At 37.6% G+C, this 22068-nt stretch overlaps 1 protein-coding gene across 1 annotated transcript in view; it reads left to right on the top strand.

Annotated features, from left to right (window-relative positions):
• The first annotated feature begins 2649 nt into the window (after positions 1-2649).
• Positions 2650-22068, top strand: part of asic4a (acid-sensing (proton-gated) ion channel family member 4a) — a 69333-nt gene continuing 49914 nt past the window's right edge. The window contains exon 1 of the mRNA XM_018741536.2: positions 2650-3466. Coding sequence (XP_018597052.1) covers positions 2891-3466 — 576 coding nt within the window. The 5' untranslated portion in view covers positions 2650-2890. The remainder of the gene's footprint in view (positions 3467-22068) is intronic.

Raw genomic sequence — 22068 nt, 5'->3', positions numbered from 1 at the left:
ATGCAAGTCACCTTACTATTAAGTTTACTTCAGTTTTAATTGGTGTACTTGTTTGTAACTATATGGAGAACAGTACAAAACTATCAGAAAAAAGCTGTAAGACTAAATAGTTACTATAAAAAATGAGCATTTCTCATGCATACCAGCACTGTTTTTTAAAGTATATACATATATACTATATATTACCATACAACAGATTTTCTTTTAAAACTGTATTGTTCGATGTCCTGTGATGGACTGATTTGTACTCCCCTCAGCTTTGCACCAAGTGTTTTCAGGATAGGCTGGATTAAACATGTTAATGAAATGTACAAAATTTAAAAGAACTCCCAAGATTTAAATGCATTAATTCATTGATATTTTGACATGATTTTTTCTTGTAGAAATCGCAATGCAACTTCCACCAGGTTAGTGGACTAGCTGTCGTAATCTGGAAAGTGAAGGTACCTCCAGAGATCAGCTTATTCTATAGCTAACCAGATTTCAGTGAATCAAAGTAATTTTTATCTAGCCAAGAAGGAAAAACTGACTCATATCTCCATCTCCTGTCATAATGGTGCATGAATGTCCCTGAAAGTGTCCAGTTGTACAATAAATTCCTCAAGGCAATAAATGGTTTGTGAATATCATATGCGCAATGTAATTCTTTACTATATATGTGATGTATGTCAAAATATATTTTTAAATACATTATAACAATAGCTTGTCTGTTTCTGCTCATTTTAACATAGAATTTTCAGCAATTTATTACCCCAGAAATAAGTATTTTTTTGTTATTCAAGATCAATGTCCGCATATGCAAATGCACAATCTCTCTGGCCCAGTCCTAAATAAGTAAAGGTACAATAAAATGGCATCTGTATAATATTTATGCAATAGACTGTACTTTAGAAATAAAAGTGGAATTTGAAAAGATATCTTCAAGTGGGTATCGGATGTTTCCAGCACAGAGGAGAGGCTGCTGCAGAAACCTGTGTGATCATTGGCCTTTTTGCAATGTGGGTCGCCAAGCATCTCAGTGGCCCTTAGGGATCTTCATTTAAAGATGTCTAGTCAACAGGAGTTCACCCTCAGAAGCGGAATTTAATGTGGATTAGGCTGCCAGTAAAAATCATATCCTAAGGTAGCAGAGAATATTTGCACTGAATTAAAAAAGGAGGTTAACATATATTTCCAAGACTAATGCTTTTAGGGCAGGGTCTAACAGTGAGTCCCATCAAGCAAAAGTTAGAAGTTTGAAATGTGCCTAATAAGAACTATGCCTCTTTTAATGCTTTTTGCCTGTGCTTGTATAAAAATCTGGATTTTAGCTTTTGTACAAAATATAAATACTTTGCTTGTCACCGTCAAAAATACAACAAAGTTTTGTTAGATTAAAAAAGTACAATATGCTAAAATTGTCTCCTATTTTTTCTTCTTTTTCAAAATTTTTCTTGTGATGTTGTTCCAGACTTATACGTTGCGCTTCAACTGTTAAACAGTTACATTAGTAGTGACTGTAACAAAAAGGCACTTAACAGGTTCTCTACTTTAATGAACATGTCATGTGTTATTTCATTGCGTGTTTGCTCTTTCAGTCGGCATCCTGTCATTTGCTCAACACAGAGAACGGTGGCTGCTTTAAATGGTTTAATAACCACTGTCATGCTTTGCATGAGGGGGGAAAGAAAAACTGAATTTCTTCACTCCCATGGACTGGAAAATCTCACCGATGGGTTGGCATAGACATTTAAAGATATAATTCACCTTTAAATTTCCCTTAGCTTCAAAGTCCATGCCCCTCTACATGTGCTTCTCATGACTAATTGTGATCGAGAAATGGATGGTTCATTAGAATGCAACCTTTTGTGTTTTTCTATTTAAATAACTTTATTTCTGGGGAAGAAGTCATTGACGACGCAGTAAGGCGGACCGTAAAAGAGTGCAATCAATACTTTTATTTCGACAGCCTTAATGTCATGTATTTATAAATCAGAAGGGTACATACTAATTTAAATTCGTGCTGTAGCCTCGCGATGCCACCATTAATTCCTGATAAGAAAGGAGCATTGTACTGCTGTCCTTAATCTCTGACAGATGCTTTAGCTAGATCAATAGTTGTATATGTTTTTTTCTTTCCCAAAGACAAGATTGATTGCTGGAAGTTATGTGATGATCATTTCCAGTTCTCTCTCTCCTCATTATTGCTTCAATTAGTAACTTAGATGAGATCTCAATGGGGGTGTAAGATAGATGCTCTGGGTGCTATGGACCAGCGACCCCTGTCTTACCCCATGCCAGTAACCCCGGGAATCACTAATAAGAGCTAGAAATTTTTAAAAGTGTTCTAAAACACCCTCCACTCGTCCCATTACCATATGAAGGAGAGGGTGCTAAAGGCAGTGATTCAAACAAGTGGATTAACTAGCAGTAGTGCAGGAAGCAGTGGGACGAGGGGGAAGTTCCAGCTCCTCTCCAGCGAGGAGGAAATAATCACAATGTAGCTCTCTCATGAATTATTAAGTAGCCCCCACTTCTTTTCCCTGCACTCAAAATGCTGCATTTTGGTCTGTGGGTCTGCACCAGGAAAGAGCTGGGTGGTGCATTTTTTCAACTATTTTTTTTTTTTTTTTTGACAGCTGTATTACTGCTGATAAGCGTGGCTTCACGAGCCGATCGAGTGCTCAGACAAGGATCCAGAGCAACGGCAGCAGCCTCTGTGACCAGCAGTGGCTGAAGCAGAGGCACCAGCAGTGGCTCTTGCCTGAGCGTGTGGGCTTTTCTTTTCCTTTTTTTCTTTCCTGAGTTGATATCTGCTCAGAAGACAGAAAAGCCGGGAGAGCGAGGGCAAGCGGAGCGGCGGTTGATAACGGTTGTCACAGCACCCCCGAGCGCAGACCTGGCTGCCCACATGCCGATCGAATTTGTGTGCAAAATCAAATTCACAGAGGAGGATGAGAAGCAGAAGGGCAAACAGGAGGGGGACAGGGAGAGCCTGATCGAGGAGAGCTGTGCACCCCCAGCCAAGGACCTGGTCGGCTTCGCCAACTCCTGTTCCCTGCACGGGATTAACCATATCTTTGTGTCTGGCCGTCTAGGCATCCGCCAGACTCTTTGGGCACTGGCCTTCCTGGTGTCCCTGGTCTTTTTCCTGTACCAGTCAGCCAAGTGTGCCATCTCGTACCTGGAGCATCCACATGTCACATCACTGAACGAGGAAACCAGTCGCGACATGGTCTTCCCAGCCGTCACCATCTGCAACATCAACCGCTTCCGCTTCTCCGCGCTCACCGATGCTGACATCTACCACCTGGCCGGCTTGACCGGTCTGCCACCCAAGAACAAGGATGGACACAAGCCCAGCGATCTGGAGTACCCTGCCCCTGACATGCAGGACATCTTCAACAGGACGGGACACCAACTGGAGGAGATGCTGAAGAGCTGCAACTTCAGTGGGCAGAACTGCTCTGTGGAGGATTTCACAGTGGTGAGTTCAGAAGTTTATGAAAGTATATGAGGGGTTTCCTGCTGTCTTAATCATTCACTCTGACAAAAACAGAAATTCCAAATGTACCAGCAGTAACAGACAGAAGTGCCTGTAAATGTTTCAATCACATGTTAAAATTACCAGAGAAAGATTAAATCCATGATTACTAATTTGGAGAAACTTTTGCTGAGTCTAAGTACAAAAGTGAGTGCAAAGAAATTATTATTAAAACCTTTTCAAAACAGGTGAAATGATCTTCTCTGGAGGTTAAGATGTTTATGATAGCTATTTCTGCTATGTAAGTTCATCTGTAATTCATTCAGTGAAAATAGAATTCAAACTCCTGTTCAGTCACTTTTTACCTAGGACAGAAGAAGATATGTAAGAAAAAATATCGAAATGCATGTGTCTCTACGAGTAAGACTAGGAAATGTGTGTCTCTAAAGATTTCATTGTGCACTGGGGGCATCTGTGTTAAAATGTCTAAAATTGAGATGTTGAGACACAAAACCTGATAGAATAGCTGTTGCAGCATAACCAAAAAGACACAGAATCACGCGTCTAGTTTACTAAAACAAGCTGTGGTGTGATAGCCTCTAACACTGGTAGCTTGGAGAGTGTGCCACAAAAAGCATCTTTCAACAGCAAAAGTCCCTACATCATCACTTACACAAACGGGGAGATGGGTTCATCTGCCAATACTGTATTTCACCGTTTGAATTAAATATTTTAAGGCAGACTGGAATCTATCCGAAAGGGATAAAACCCTCATAAGTTTATCAGATCCAGACAAGGCAGTCCTAAGTGTAGGTATTCTATTTAGAAAAGGGATGAAAGAGAAAACAGATTTTCCCTTTGAAAAGAAATGGAATACATTCCTTATTGCTGTACAAATAATAGAGTATTGCTGTCTTTTTAAGATGGGACTAAACATTCCTGGAAATGTTTATTCCAGTCCAAAATGATGAACCTGAATGAACTTTTTCACAATATGAAAAGTTGTATGTTCATTCTTTATGCTTGAATTCACACTGATATCACTGGGCAAGATATTCCTCTCTAGTCAAATTTATTGATATTCAAAGGCATCAGTCACAAAGCAGTGACTTTCTGGTGATGAACCATTTGGTCATGTCAATATTGTAATTTTTCAGAACAACCAAGTGTGAACATGCCTTAGGAATTTTGCAAATACATAAATAAATAATTAAAATCACAAATACTATAATGTTTTTTTTTTCTAATAAAGATAAATAAATAAATAAAAACGATTATGCAAATATTTATTATGATGCATGAACAAAGCTTATACAGTGAAAATTAATTTTGGCATGCTGATAGACTACTTAATTCTCAGTACAGTAAATGAGGTGGAACTGTTTTTCTTGTGTTAGCCGTAAAGATGTTCGTAATTCTTGAGTATTAGTTGTTGCTTCACTGCAGATTATAATCTTTTGAAGGTCTCTCAGTATCCTTTCTCTTCACTGATGTCTGCTAATAAATCAGTTTAGTGGGTTATAGATACTGTGGTTAATGAAATTGTAGCTAAGCAGGATGCCATGGGTATAGATTTAACAATGTTTAAATGTATGTATTTTTTAAAGAATATTTTGAGGGTATGACTGAGGGAAAACTCGTTGTTTGTTTTGCTTTTTTTCTATTGCTTTTTAGTCTTCAGTAAGATTGTATAAGGGAAAAAGTGTTCATTTAACCTTTCCATAAAAATTTAAAGATGTTGAAAATGTATTTCAAATATGTCAACTTATTTGATTGTTGTACTAAGTTGTGATACTGACTGAAGTTGTGGAAAAAAGCAATAAAACATTATTTCCATATGTGAAATGCTAATGGACCCATAGGTTTAGTCTGCTATATAAATTTGACTCATGTAAACAGTTTAACTGCAGTAGGAATTTGCTGTAAATATTTGTTTTGCAATGACACACATCTTTTGAAAAAGGAAAATAGTTAGTACTCTCTAAACCTTATTGCATATTTTGTATGACTGCTAGATGCATTCTCCTGAAATTGTTACAAATACCTCAGTGTAAAACACACACTTACTGTTTGCTGAATTCACGGTGGCGCAGTGGGTTGGACCGCAGTCCTGCTCTCCGCTAGGTCTGGGGTTCGAATCCCGCTTGGGGTGCCTTGCGGCGGACTGGCGTCCCGTCCTGGGTGTGTCCCCTCCCCCTCTGGCCTTACGCCCTGTGTTACCGGGTAGGCTCCGGTTCCCCGTGACCCCGTCAGGGACAAGCGGTTCTGAAAATGTGTGTGTGTGTGTGTGCCACAGTAAGCTTAAAGGAAGCATTTACATGAAAGCTTCATGAAAATGGAACGTTTCCTTTCTAATTCTCTCTTCAGTGAGAACTTAACTCACTGAACTTAATTCTTTGCAAAGAAAGGTTTAATCTTTTAAGATTAAAATTAACTTTATTTTAGTTAAGTTTTTGTTATTATTCACATAAACATACAAAAAAATCTGAATTGTTTTTAGGTGATATATTTTATCTTAAGATGTAAGATGAAAGATGATATTTTACTGTTATTTGTATTCTTGCTATTTTCAATAGTCTGTGTTATTAATTTAAATGAAGTACTTTATTAATACATATAAATCTATGCATCTTTTTCAAGATGCTTCATATATGAAAACATTTATAGCATGTACATTTTTTCACATATACATCTATTTATGGTATTCAGGGAGCATTTGGCCACTTTTAAAAGTGTATTTCAAGGAGCTGTTTGCTCATTATAAACCGGAATTTGAAGATGTTTTCTAACATATTTTGCTCTCAACAAGGATAAGCTTCCTTTGCATAAATGCACGAGGTTAATAAACAGATGGAAAGATACCATAAACCAAATCTGTAAATCCTTTTTAGATGTGAACACATCCAATGTTTTCATCCTCCACCCGCGAGACCTGTATGTATGGACCTTCTTTCAGCGCTTGGTGTATTTAAGAAAGCTGTAAGTATAACAAGAAAAAGTAACCTTTTCTTTGGAAGTCCATCCTTTCCATCAACATCAAGTAATTAACATGAAAATAGTTCATTTAAAATGAGCTGTATCAATTATGTATGTCTGTGTGTGGTGTCTTGAGTCATCATAAGTGCTGAATAGGATTATGTCCCTCAATGAGAGGTCTGGGCCTTTTAACCTGGTGGTAGAAAAACCATTTTTAGACATGACTCATGGTGACAGTTTTGGCGAGATGCACTGTGGGCAGTATTATGTTCCTGCCTGCACACAAAATGTAGAAAATAACATATTTATAAAGACAGGGGAAGAGACAGAGAGCTATTTGTGATAGGTATGGTAAAAGGGATAACTACCTTTCTAACTATGAACTATACTACATTTCCTTAAAAAGCTTGTTTACTGCAGTATACAAGGATTAATTGCTTTTTGGAAGTTGAGTAGAACCGTTGCCACAATCAAATTTTGGCAATGGATTTTAGTAGTAAAGCAGGTGCGGTGACGCAGCAGGTTTGGCTGGGTCCTGCTCTCTGGTGGGTCCGGGGTTCGAGTCCCGCTTGGGGTGCCTTGTGACGGACTAGCGTCCCGTCCTGGGTGTGTCCCCTCCCCCTCCAGCCTTGTGTCCTGTGTTGCCGGGTTAGGCTCTGGCTCACCGTGACCCCGCTTGGGAGAAGCGGCTTCTGTGTGTGTGTGTGTGTGTGTGTGTGTGTGTGTGAGATTTTAGTAGTACTTGATATTTAGATGAATATGCATATTTGCTATAATACATAAAACATTATACTACACGGTAGTTCTAAGGTGTAAGCAAGCAACATTTTAAAATTAGCTACTAATTTGTTATTGTGCAAATACAAAAAATAAAGCACTTGACTGAATCTCTTTATTAACGTGAAAGGAGTAATAAAGTAACAGAAGTTTCCCATATTTTTCATGTGAAAAAGTTTAATTGTGACAGGTGGTCTTTGCTGTTGCGTAGCTGGCAGTGTTTCCCGGGGCTGACACATGGGTGCAGACATGCCTGAATGACATCAGGTCCCCCCATGGGCACCGCGTCTGGTTCCCTTCCTTCTGCCCCGCCCCCTCCTCCTCCCCTCACGCCCCACACTTCCGTGACAGAGACAGAGAGCTGGCGACCGTGAAAGTGACCGCCCTTCTGCTGTTCCCTCCAAAAAAAGGCCATCAATTGGCCCTGGTGTTCTGTCACTGTGCGTCTCTTCAGTATGTTGAACCCCAGTGCTTGTAACATTTCCATTCCCAACTTACACCCTCTGCTAAAAACAAGCTTGTCAGGCGGTGCGTCCATTCGCCTAATTTTGTGATGCGTATACTTTTGTAACACCATTATTGCCACTTTCAGAGGCAAACTGTGGGTTTTTACTGCCTCTAGTGCTGGCAGCTTATAGAGGGCACAGCAGAAAACCAATGTTTAAAGAAAAACCCTGGACATGTAAAGGTTTACTGTTCTACTTCTCATACCAAGTTGTCCTCCTGTGATAAGACCGTGAGCATCAGTCTTATTTCAGTGCGTGTGGTCCTCCACAGTGGGCTGCGTGGGAACTCGCTGTACTCATCACTCTGTACTCCTTATCCTTCAGCACATTCACAGCCATAGTAGTGATTCACAGTCATAGTAGTATACTGTTCATACCAAAGCCAGGGATGCTGTGAAACTAACACTTGATGACACTGATAAAATCTGTCACATAAGAACTGGCTGCTAAAGGGATGAAAACATTTCCAACTTATCGGGTTATGGCAGTCCTGAAGCAATATCTTGTGTATGTGCTCCAGACTACGTATTAGTTATGATGGACAAAGTAGAACCAACTCTCTTGGGAAAACCATTTCAGTGTGTGCCTGTATACCTGGTTACTATGAAACTGACAGTTGTTTGACTTTTTAAAACCTACCCATCCAACTGATTCAAGGACTAACATGTTTCTCTTCCCCCAGGGCTTTTGTTACTAATTATATTGGCTCTGTTTTAGGTACTGCGTTGCTAAATTTGAGCATATATTCTAGTCTTGGACATCCCAGTACATATTTTCAACACTTTAAGTAGCTGTGATTTGAACATAGGATTCTGTGTAAACATTCAAGCCCCCATTTAAGTGCATAAATGTGGTTAATGGTATTGGTCCCACTCTCCCCTGTGGTTAATGACATATAATTTGGCTATTTACTCTTCACTCTTTGTGGTAGATTACAATAGCTTTTTATACTAGTAATCGTGAAATCTTTTTGAATAGCTAATCATCAATTGAAAATAATACAAAGATAATTTGTTATGTACTGATTGTTCGTATTCAATTGGGAACATTTAAATGATTTTCTTTGCTTAGTTTCAGAGCTTTGTACTGAATAAATTATATAAAATGCACATAAGAAAAATTAATTTTGCCTGCTTTTAGGCCTAACCAGATAATGGATGCATGTCTCTTCTTTGCCATTTACTTGCATACGTTAATAATTTCAAAATGTACAGCATGTTTACATCTGAAAGAGATCTTCAATGTAAAAATAGCTTTGCCGCAATTTGCATTAAAATGTCAGTCTTGAACAGGACTATTGTACAGACAGAAGGGTGGGGAGGGGAATAATGAGAAGCATAAATGTCACAGTCCATATCTACTCCCAGAAATTTCCGCATGAAGAACTAGTCTATCTGCTTGGCTGGGCAATTGGCTCTTATTCTGAATTATGTCTAATGTTGCACACTTGGCTTTGCCTCTCATCGATCTTTTAAGGTAATTTACATATTTGCATAAATTAGGGGCGTTTGTTTCTTGTTTTGTTTAGCAGAGTCTTTTGTTTGTTATGTATTTTTTCCCCATCCTAGTCAGTTGTTAGAAATATTCACCATCAAAGGGCTCAGTGCTGTTATGGTTTATGTTAAGTTTGGCGAGGAGAATCACTAATCAAAGCCCAGATTTACAATACTGAAAAACATGGCTGAACTGTACTGTAAACTGTGAAAACTGTGAATTTCAAAATGTAAATCAGAGGCAATGTTCTGTACAAATCACAAACATACACATTTACCAGTGTATGTGTTGCATGAGTGCGTTTTGTGCAATGTCCAGGTTAAAATATTAAAAGAAAAAGTAAATGAAATTGCATGAATTTTGTTCAGGATTTTGCTTCAGCCTTGGGGTTCTTTATTCACTGGAGAGAAGCCTTGCCACATTTCATTCATTATTAAACTAAATTGTCCTTTGGAGAATGTGTTCCTTGCTTGTTGATGCTGTTTTGTCCCAGTGGTCCCCTCACTGGAGGCTGATGCTGACATGCAGTGCATGCCTACAGATGTCTCCCTTGCAGAAAAAATGTTTACATCAACTATTCACAAAAATAGATCCAAATTAGCAGATAACATGGGATTATGTTACAAGTTGCCTCAATGCATAACAAATCATGTGGGACCTGTGCAAATGTTTGGATTTTTCATACTTTTTTATAGAAAAGTGATTGCTAAAAAATTATAAGAAATGTTGGAAAGTGTACAAAGTTCTACACATTCTTAGCCAACAGAGAGAAGTGCAAGGTTCTGAGTTAAACTAAGTCACCCAATAGTTGTTGATATGAAAGATGAGTTCTGTAATGATGGAATACAATTAACACACCTCGCTGAAGAAGAAATAAGGGGCTGAGGCTGATTTATCCGTCTATATAGAGCTGACATTGTAAGGACACTGAGACCTCTTGCTAAGTGCGAGACACTCAAAGACTTTTCCATCGATGTTAGCTCTCCAGTGTGGCAAATCTTAATAAAAAATCAGGCCAGTTATTGCCATTTCTTACAGATACATACAAATTTGCACAACTAGTGGGCTGCTGAAAGGCAGTTCAACCATTCTGTTACAAGCTAATTCATAGTCAATACAGATATACAGTATTTGTAAAGCTAAACAGTTCATTTCCATGCATGGTAATATACCAATACTTATCATGACTCTACAGACATGGAGGTATGTTTGATCTGTTGGATAAGTTGCGAGAGCACAATAAGAATCTTTCTTACGAGAGGAAACCAACAAGCTCCAAAATCGCTTCTCCTTGCTGCGTGGCGCTTACCAAAATATTAAGTAATGAATGTCAAAGAACTTCCATTTAGGTTTAAGACAGTGAAATATGCAAACTGATAGCTTGGTATGTTGTGCATTAAAATGCCATATATTATTTCTGTAGACTTAGTTTTGCCTTTAAATTGATTTAGAATGGCAATACATGTTGCCAGAGTTACACCTCTCCTGTGGATCATATTAAATTAATCAGCATTTTCTCAGCCATTCAAAATCATGTTTTTAACTGCACCAAGGGATAAAAAGTAATTGAGTCTCAATGTTTGGCTAATACTGACAAACCACTTGACCTTAAGTTGAAATTTAACTGAAATATCGCTTAAGCCATCAAACATTACAGATGGTCCCAGTGCCTTGGAATAAACTGTTTCACAGATACATTAGTCATTATTTGAGACCGTGTATCACTATAAATACATTGCAAGACCTTCATAGGGAAAATATTATATATATATATATATATATATATATATATATATATATGTATATGTACATAAAACACACTGTGTGTGTGTGTGTGTGTGTGTGTGTGTGTGTGTGTGTGTGTTTGTATGTATGTATTGTAACCACCCGTGTTACTGAGAGTTTGGGTGGGAAAACGGGTCTATTGTAAATAGTTTGATTGTGGGTAAGATGCGAATAAAGTGTTAAACTGCCTGGGGATTTATGGGGAATAGAAGGGGGGGACTGTGTTTGCTGGCAAGAAAGGGAGAAAGACTGTGAGGGTGCTAAGCAGGCTGGGAAGGCTGGCTGGAGGCTAAGGTCCTGGAGGAGAAGGGGTCCTTGGATCGAGCACATTGTTTCCCTGTGTGCTGCTGTTCCAATAAATGTTCGTAATGAACAGTGCCTGTGCATCCTTCTTTGCCCCATCCAAACCTAGAGCACAGCGTGCCACAGTATGTATATATAACATTTCAGACCATAAGTACTGTATATGGTCTTTAACAAAGATTACAAAAAGGTGTTTTTGAAGAAAATACTGTAACCTAACTAGCATAAAACTGAACTGAGGAGACAGTACATTCTTAAAATCTGTCAAACCATGTTTGCCACAAACTTGACTCTTCACACATTCAGACACACACACCTAGAAAAGCAGGAAGGTGGTCGAAAGAAACATAAATCCAATCCTCAGGGACAACAATGCAACAGTTTATTTTTTTTTAAAAAAAAAAACAGAATAATCTCCGAAAATACAACAAACTATCCTAAGGTAGCACGCAGGTAGCAACAGGGAACAGTGCTTTACACAACAAAACACACGACACACATAAGGGCACACAATGCATGATGAGAAAGGGTTCAAAAGGAAAAAGGCACTTTCCCGTTGCTGCTGTAACATCAAGTATAATAAAAAGAAAAGAAAAAAAAAAACCCACAAAATATGCAGCAGACACTTTTATAAAGTAGGGAAATTTGGCACAGGGTTACAGGTACAAATTTACATTTACATTTATTCATTTCTCAGACACTTTTCTCCAAAGCAACGTACATCTCAGAGAACAATGCAAAAAGTGCATAACATCCACAGAAGGAGAGATTTGGATGGACTATACATTAGAAGAGTGGCTGCATATAGGCTTTTGCATTATAAAACAAGCAACGTATCTTTTACAATACTTTTTTTTTTACAGAATGTTGTATGTTTTTACAGTCTTTATGGAGAATCAGTTTTCTACTAATCCCTTGCTCTGTATTTTTTGCAAAAACTTCCGATTTATACAGTATGATCTAGCTTTCTATATTTCCTCCGTTTTCTCGTCCCCAGTATCTTTTAAAGCTGATCAAAGAGAATGTAAGGCATCCCCAGTAAGAAAAGATGGACTGAGTAAGCATGGTTTTCAATCTTTTTATTATGCTAAATTGTTGCAAATCAGTGTTCTTTTCCATCATGTTTCCAGTAAGAAATAAAAATGCTACACACTGTCTTGCTTTATTTTGGTCAGTGTTAGCATTGTATGGAAAGGACCCCATATATATACAGTATATATTTATATAGTCACGAACTTTCATATGTAATGTGTACATCTGGCTGACACTTTACCTTAAAGTGATTTACAATGTTAAGATACTTGCAATTATTTACCCATTTATACCACTGGGGAATTTTACTCAAGTAATTCAGGGTAAGAACCCTACTCAAGAGTACTACAGGTGGAGGTGGAACTGGAAACAAGAATGTTTGGGTCTAAAGACAACAGCTCTAACCACTAGGCTACCAGCTGTCTTATATAATTCAGTTCATATTTCTATGTTATGTATATAAGTGCTGGGGTTCTAAACCTTTTCTAGACCTCAGACCCCTCTAAGAATCTGATAAAAGCCTTTCCCAGAAAAAATGTTCATATATAAATTGAGAAAATAAATTTGCACTGAATTTATTGCACTGAAACTTACCTTGAGAAAGAATTATGTCATAAATAGTAATAGCACAGTAATATTCATATTTTGTTTTAAACTTTTATTTACTTTTCTATTTAAAGGAATCCTCCACTCCTCAGGCCTCCTGAAGCTCATCCATAGACCCCCCCCCCCCGTGGTATGTGGACCCCGGGTTAAGAAACCCTGGGATACTGATTTAGGTAGTGACTCTGTCACACCCAACAAACTATAACATCACAGCAGCAAAATCTTTTCAGCATAAGTCTATTGGGAAAGTAAATAAAGGAATAATCCTATTACTGCTGGGGTGGAAATGTCCCCTCTGCTAACTGTGTTTTTACTATGACTGTCCACCCATGTCTTAGCTTTTTCTTTATGCACTGTATTAAGTTACTTACTTTAACAGGGTCTAGCAAACCTGAAAATTTCCAATTTTTGTTGTTTCAGTTATGATATAAGCAAAGATATAGCAAAGAGGACTCACAGGTTCTGCAGCAAATTTAGTGTAATTCTGAACTGAAATTAAGCTATTTCACAAATTTTAATTTTAAACACTTATCCAAAGCAGAAACCTGAAAAGTTCCACACAGCTTAAATGACCTGGGCACAAGTGACAGCTTCATATTGCACTTTAAATGTGCACCGAGAACGTGTGAGCGGTAAGAAGTAGATCATGTAGACCAGCTGAGATTAAAGGATTACCATATCTCTGACAAAATGAAGATAAATAGATTTTTGTGAGAGGACTTCATCCTTTTGCAATCTATCAACATCACATCGCTGCTCAGAGGTGCATTCAGCTGGGCAAATGATGGAGGTACAGAGTATTGCCTTGAAACAATGGAAATCAAACTATCACATGAAGTGTATATCTGCTTATATGTTTTCAAAAGACCTAGGCAGTATGAAGTCTACAGTGAAGCAAACCAAGTAACCTACATTTGTTTTCATTTATTGTTAACTCATTCTTGAATTTTCACCTTCTCTCTGCTCAACCCCCCTGCCCCCAAAAAACATTTCTTCTAAAGAGTGTGCTAAAGATAAATGTTTCTCTTAATGTATGCAAATGAGAAAATGTGTTGATTTGATTTATCAATAGCCTGAAATACAGTCTTGCTCTTTAAATGCTGCTGTCGCTCAATAGCCTGTTAAAGTCAATTTGAAGAAAGCTTCATGTTCATCAGGAAAAGCAATCTGAAATTTGTAGCAACATTGATCCACCAAGGGCCAGGGAATCTGTGTTTTTGTGTCGACATGTTCATTCAGAAGGTCCCTGTCCCCCTGCCCCCTTCCAATGCACAGGGGCATGGGAAATTGCAGGGGTCCCCTACTCAGCATACAGGCTAAGATTGTTAACTGTGAGTTTTGCAACCCTGCAAGCAGACACATGGAAAACACACACACACACACACACACACACACACACACACACACACACACACACACACACACACCAAACAGAGCTCTGAAAAATAACGGTGCTACACACAGCTATCAATAATCTTATGAGCCATGCATCGGTGAAACATTTACTTACATGCAATATTTTAGCTGAAGTCTATTGGGAAGGGTTTTTTTATTAATATTAAACCATGCAGATATCAAAACATGTTCCTTTCTTCCATCATCATCACAATGCAGGGTCACAGTCACGCGGAACCTATCCTGGAAGCATAGGGAGTGATGCTGGGCATGCCAGGGAGGAAAAAGTGAAAGGAGGCCAGTCTATCAAATGCAAAACACACATACCTTAATTTTGTCCCACATACACTATGATTCTCAGAATCACCAACACAGTAAGAACAAGCAAACTGCACACTGAGCTGGATTCAAACTCAGACCTGAACCCAGGAGCTGTGAGTCACCAACACTACCTGCAGCAAAGTAATGGCGTAAAATGTTTTGTTCCTTTGGAATCACAGACACACAGTGAATCTGAACTTTCTACTTGGACACATTCAGTGATTCTTTCATTTGAAAGTCTGGTACTTTTTATAGTACTACTCCACATGCTAGAATGTGATGATCAAAGATTCTAAATGTGAATATTACTTTTTAAGGCACTCAGTTTTTTATTGTAACAATGAATGCAGCTTAAAGGCCTGTTTTGTGCATTACAGTGTGCACTGGAAAACATGAACATCCTCAAATAAAAAGGGCAAATAAAAGCACAGATCTTTTCAAATTTTGCCGTATTCCCTTTTAATCAAACACATCAAGAAACACATGCAAAATGAGCACTGGCACTAAGGAAGTGTGGCGTCTTCATCATGTTTGTTTGTGTCCTTGAACTTCAGTTTGGATACTAGAAAAGGATAATAACATTCTGAATGATTTCTGAACGTATCTTGACTGTCCTACGAATGAATGAAAGGCATAGCTCAGCACTCAAATATATACTTTTTAAAACCACGACCTTCACACACACAAATCTTGGTCTATACATATGTATTCCATATATATCTTAACTAAATGGTTTTTGCTGTCACAGGTCCGCTTAATATGACATACAGAACTGTGCTGGGGGAATAATGAGTGCGTGCTTGGCTCTAACTTTAAGAAGAAGCGGGTTTATAATGTAATGGCCTCTGTGGTTAAATTTAGTTAAGTATCCTAAATATCTTGCCTTATTTTTCTTACCCCTTATATATATCTACTCCCAAAAACTGGAGCAGGTGGTGAGTGATGAAGGAAATCCATCTCTATGAACGGTATCAGTGAAAATCTAGCAAATACCACTGGCCGCTACCCTCAGCCATTTCCAAAACTCAACAGAACCTCTAAATTTGTAGGAAGGTTATCAGGATTCATCTGTCCTGCGTTTTATGCACCTACTTGAGCGATGAACATCGGTGCATCAAGTGGAACGTAACAAACTAGGTTTACTTAAGAATCACATGTCTGCAGGTATGTCTCTTTCTCTTAATGTAATGCACAAATCGCATTTTTGCTGAGATGTACATCACTTTGGAGAAAAGCATCTGCTGAATGAATAAATGTAAATGTAAATGTAAGTCTTTACAGGGATCACATGTGACTCAGAACTTGCTCCGGTCTCCACCTGGCTCAGTGTGGGGAAGTGGTCTTCACTTGGCATTGTGCTGTTGATGTGGGTCTATTTACAAAGTTACAGTCCCAGTTTCAATGCTTTTGGTATCTGGTTCAGTTGGTTCACTCTATTAATGGAAGTACTGGAAGAAGCGTTCATATCGGCAGATGGAAAAATTTCTTACCTTGGGGTGTCTGCATTTTCTCTTCGTTCTTCTGCCTGTAAGAGAAGAACAGGAGACTGAAGGGAATTACGTAAATGCCATTGTCTTCCGCTGACAGCTCCCACGTAAGTAGTTACTTGATTGGTTGGGTCAACAGACGATTCCTCCAAACCATCATAAATTAGTGATTACATTCTGTAAAATGAAATGTTTTATGTTTACGTGTATTTATAAAGATTTTTAAGGTAATCAGTCATGATTCTGCACAACTTTAACAGATAAAGATAAGACTTTTTTTTTCTTTTTTTATTATTGGTGTTAATGTCCAAAATCAGGTGGCCCATTGTAATACTTTATGAAGCCGTTATAAAAGATGGCTTTACCAAACATGTTTTAACCAACTTCATTCATTGTCATTATGACACGTTTTGCAGTACCTTTTGGAAGTTATAGTCTATAGACCTAATTTTCTTGAAATGATATAGCTTGTGTTTTTTTGTGGCATTTGATACTCTTTGCTCTTCATTACAAGCTAACTCTTTCATTCAGAAAATATAATGTATTATTAGGGTATAACATGGTCTACATTCTGAAAGCCAGAGTAGAGTTCTGAGTCATTTCATTTAAATGACCAATTTTTTTCCAAGAATTCCTTTCAGGTGTTGAAAAGTTTGAAGGTCCACTTTTGTTTAGCACTTGCACCTCTTTCTGTCTAATAAAGTGAATCCAGGCAGTAGCACAATGTCTTTCCGTCAGAGGATAATAGATTAAGTGTATAGTTGTGGAGGTAAATTGGGACTCTGGACTTGTGTTTCAGATAGAGTTGGGTTAAACCAGGGTTTAATATGTCTATTTTCTGGCTAATTGTGTGAAGCAAAATTTTGTCAGAAGGGAGACCCTAACACTTTTAGGTTTGTTGGTGCTTACACAATGCTTGACACAAAAACATTTATCCAAAAGTCCAAACACGTTTTGGGTCTCGCTGCAATAATGAAAGACATATCTGATGCAAAATCTGTTACCCAAGTTACAGTTTTCACTTGCTGGATCACCAGTCAAGACAATATCTGTTTAGCGTCTGTTCAAGCTGGCGGTCTTTTGCGTAGACCTTGATTTCCTGGAAGGAAGCTGCTGAGCCATGCATTGAATTCATTTCCCTCTCAGCAATCCTGTGGGCCCCTGTTTTGTAAACAAATACAGTACTGCAGATAATCCTGCAATCGGTGAGGCTTCAGGCTGCGGCTTCAAATGCTATGTCAGCAGTTTTCATCCATACCATGCTGCTCTTCTTCGGGTTTAATATTTCAGTTGTTCCTGAGATGCATGATTTTTTCCAACTTGAACTTTTGTACAAGTACTTTTGTTTATGTAATGACATAGCCTGTTGGTACTTATAAGTACAACACATGGCAACTTCCCGGAATGCAAAACAACAGCCTTTTGGTTATAATCTCATGTTTAACCGTCATGCTTGCTGTGGCCTATGTTACATCAGCTGCAATTTTTGTTTAAGGAAAGGATTGTATAGAAATGCATTTTGTTCAGCCTACAGACCTGTTCACAAGAACTGTGTGTTGTGGTAGTAAATATTAAGACCTGTCTCTCTATGATATGTAAGTGTGAATAAAGCTGGCCTTTAACAGAGCACAAACTTTCAGAGAAACAGAAAATATCCATCATTATCAGCAAGCAATATGGAAAGGATACTTCAGTTTTCAACGTGTGCCTTTTTTATATGGTTGAAATGGATGAAATGTGAAAAGAAACGTGCTTTGGAAGGTAAACCTTACTTCAAACACACCATAAACTGGTGAAGCTCAGCATAAGTTACCTTTCAGTATAACATAACTTTAAAGTGGCGGTAAAGGAAAAGGAAGAGATCTGTGCCAATGTGACATGTATGGATTTTGAATAAATGAAAACTTCTCTGTGCCTGAACAGACAGCAGGAGGCCCAGAAGATTAGCATCTGAATGCACTGTAAAAGCTGGAGACAGCAGACATGAGGTGTGAAACATTGAGCAGATCCAGAACCACAGCCCGCAAGCCCGATTTAAATGTGAACAAGAATAATGATCCTCCTACAAAAACTGAATTTCTATAATAATAATAATAATAATAATAATAATAATAATAATAATAATAATAAACAAACAAACATACCTCATTAAGTGGCAGAACAGCCAGGCAGTTTACATTTACATTTATTTATTTAGCAGATGCTTTTCTCTAAAGTGACACACATCTCAGTTATTGTAAAGTTTATCTGAAAATTAATTTGTTAGGTCAGTCTAGAAAGCTCACTGACAAGCTGATCAAAATTCTGTTTTCCTGTTCTTGCTTGAAATATGTCCTTAGATAATATTACAGGCCTGTCCAACAAAAACAAGGAAGAGAGGAAGGCAATCTAATAGATATATTATTTAAGTGAGACATTCAGCTGCAGAAGTAAATGTAAAAACATAAGAACTTACAGTACTTTAAAAAATAAAAAGCCTAATAAAGACTAATAAATATGCTACAATAAAGCAGTAAACAGTTCTCCTTTTCACTTGATTGTGTGATTAAAAAAAAAGTCTATAATACGTTTGTATCATGAAAGTATACAGGATAATGGCAGAAGTGAATAATATTAAAACCAGAATAAAACTATGTAAAACAGTGCTGAATAGGTCTGGTTTGTTAGCATTCATATTTTGCCTTCAAGCAGGTGGGGTTAAAATAGAAGTCTGCAATAGTTAACTGTAGAATTTTTTGAGCAGTTGAAGTATTTGTATGAGTAAGAAGCAACAAATCTTTCACCACTTAATTTCAATTAGCTGATCTAAATGTGCTTATTTCCTCTCGCATATCCCCAGGTACTATCTAAATAATTACTTCAATAAGTCAATTAAGAAGTTACGAGCAGCAAAATGAAAGCACTGTGTGGCCTTCTACAGTCAGGACAGGGAACCCCTGGGCTCTGCTATGGTTTGACAGGTCCATACCTCAAGACCTCAGAGTACATTTAATTAGTCTGATATACACTGCGTGAGTTAATACCCAATGAATTATGTTACATGTTAATACACACACACACACACACACACACACACACACACACACACACACACACACACACACACATTTTCTGAACCGCTTGTCCCATACGGGGTCGCGGGGAACCGGAGCCACATGTTAATAAATAAAAAAAATCAAATCAGAAAGTGAAAGCATCTACCAGCATAACTAATGACTGAAAATCAAAGTATTTTTGGCTCTTTTAAAGGTCATGCTATACATTTTAATATGTTCCATTTTTTATTTTTTTCTAATTAAGTCACAGAATGTAGTATTGGCAAAAATCCGACCCCTACATTTTTATAAATACATCCAATGTCTTTATATTTATTTGTTTAAAATTTTAGCAGTGTGGTGGCACAGTGGGTTTAGCCAGGTCTTGCTTTCTGGTAGGCCTGGGGTTTGAGTCCTGCTTGGGGTGCCTTGTGATGGATTGGTGTCCCCTCCAGGGTGTGTCCACTCCTCCTTAGCCTTGTGCCCTGTATTGCCAGGTTAGGGTCCAGCTTGGCACGACCCTCCTTAGGACAAGTGGTTCCAGCCAATGTGTGTTTAAAATCTATTTTTTCATCAGCCCTTTCAATAATACCCTAAATCTGAGAAGTACTCATTTCTATAAAGAACACAAGAAGATCACAGACATTTTTTTGGCTCTGGAGGCATGACTTTTTTCTTTCATTTCTGTGAACCAGCCTATACTGTAGACCTTAAGCACCTAACAAGTTTATTACATGGTTACATTACAACAGACATCAAGACAAGGCAAACTTAGGCAATGACCCTGATTTTAATTTTTTGAGCACTTGTAAGAACTGCAACCAAGAGCTCTTTAGGACTTTTTTTTTCTTAAGAAATACGTTTTGTTATATTGTATACATTAGTGCCTCAAAATAACACTTAGTATTTGTGCATATAAATGTGATATAAGAAACTGCACAATTTCATAGCGTCAGTGTAACATTTTGAAAGCTTACAAGCAAAATTTTTTTCTTGATACTGCGGGGCGCTTTGTAGATGTTAAATTTACATGTTAGGAGACTTTAAATTGCCTTACATTACTGAGGATATCTTAACTGAAGATATGGCTGAATTTACTTCCATTTGGTGTGTTTAAAATGATTTAATTAGACAGATTTTATGGTCAATTTCATGCTCAGGGAGCACAGTAGCAAAGAAAATAAGAGCAGCAATGTTTGCTGTTCTGCAGATAATACATATCTTTTTAGTTTTTTTATTGCTAAAATTTTCCATTTCTTAAATAAAACCTTCCTAGTTTGATACATTTTTGTTAACATTAACTACCTTTGCCACAGAAAGCTGAAATATGGTTTCCAGTAAGTTGTGTTAAATGTTTTCAGTTTTGTGATCTACTGCAGTTATCAATACATCCTGTAATCAATACAAACCTTTTTTGTAAAGCACTACCATGTTAGAAGTGCAAGTGGACTGGAACACCAAACTATATTTCGAAGTGCACTTCTATTGATCAATATTTTGAAAGTGACTCATCAGCCAAACTGAGATTTATTAAAAAGAGTCAGTATGTGCCCCAGCACCCTGTATTTATAAAAAATAATGAATTTAATAAACAGACAGACAAACAAATACATGAATAAATAAATGTTCAATCAAAGGGGGAAAGAAATCATTACCTGTCTTAAAGCAATAATTTCTAATAAAACAACTAAACCATCTCAAAAGTTTTTCTTTTCTAAATACCAGAAAAAAAAAAATAATAATACATAAAATACACTAGCAAAATTCTGCATAGAATTAAGACTTGGATTTAGGTGAAAGTAAGTGGCAGCTCTAATGCAATAAGTGGAAGTACCAGGAAATATAGCAACTGATGCTCCTGCAGCCGGAACTTTTTTTTTTAACAGTGCATAAGAAAGTTATGTGAATTGGAAAAGCGTGTTTGCAGGGAATCAGGGAATAGTACAGTAGATTCTCATGCTGTGTGGGAAATTAAATATAAGTCAGAAGAATTCCCATTCTGTGGAATCCAAATGGAATATTTCTAAACAATTTTCCATGTCATATGAATTTTAGATTAAATTTCACTAGTACCCTTATCTGATGAGATGTTGGCCATTCTTCCCTAATCTCAAAGGCAATTCTCTGTCTGCAGCCACCTTTTGGTGACAAAAGCAGATGGCAATTTTGTGTTTATGGAAAGAAACGGAAGTACTTAAAGCCTAAAAGAATACAAAATTATTGCCTCCGGTTTTGCTTTCACAGTTCTAGCTTAATTAATTTCCGGAGATATATTACATTTGAACAGTAAGAATCAATTTTTTTGTAAATTAAATCATTGCTTAGCTGATGGTTTTAAATAAAGTGACTTACAGCATCTAACACATGGCATATTCATTGGTACAATGGAGTGGCACTTGCAGTGGCTGTTTGCAGACCTGTGTTTCATCCATTACAGTAAATTCATTGGTTCCTTGGGCCATTGGTGGATCAGGGCAGCAGTTTATTTGGGACAAATCTTTAAGAACGAAAAGAAACCGAGAAAATTACCAGAATTTTCCTTGCTAATTTAGGAAATCATGTTGTTCAATGAGAACAGTGACAGTGTAGATGATGCATTTGTGGTCACTGCAGGTATCTGGTGTGTGTGTGTGTGTGTGTGTGTGTGTGTGTGTGTGTGTGAGCTGACATACTCAGTAACGAACAGGTGTGTTCAGAGGGCGTAGCGATTTTTTATCTTCTTTTTTTTTCGATTTTGATTTTGTAAATTCCAGATCCTTACCAATATCCCACAAAGAGATTTAACACGAGTGAGCAGAATTGTGTTGCTTGACCAAATCAAATGCCAACCTTGTAACATCAGTCATTGCCAGAATAGATTGTCAAAATGTACAATCACAGTAACACGT

Source organism: Scleropages formosus, chromosome 12 (genome assembly GCF_900964775.1).
Source record: "Scleropages formosus chromosome 12, fSclFor1.1, whole genome shotgun sequence".
In the NCBI taxonomy this organism is placed as follows: Eukaryota; Metazoa; Chordata; class Actinopteri; order Osteoglossiformes; family Osteoglossidae; genus Scleropages; species Scleropages formosus.
Note: the sequence above shows the minus strand (reverse complement) of the source record. Positions and strands in the feature narration are given on the sequence as shown.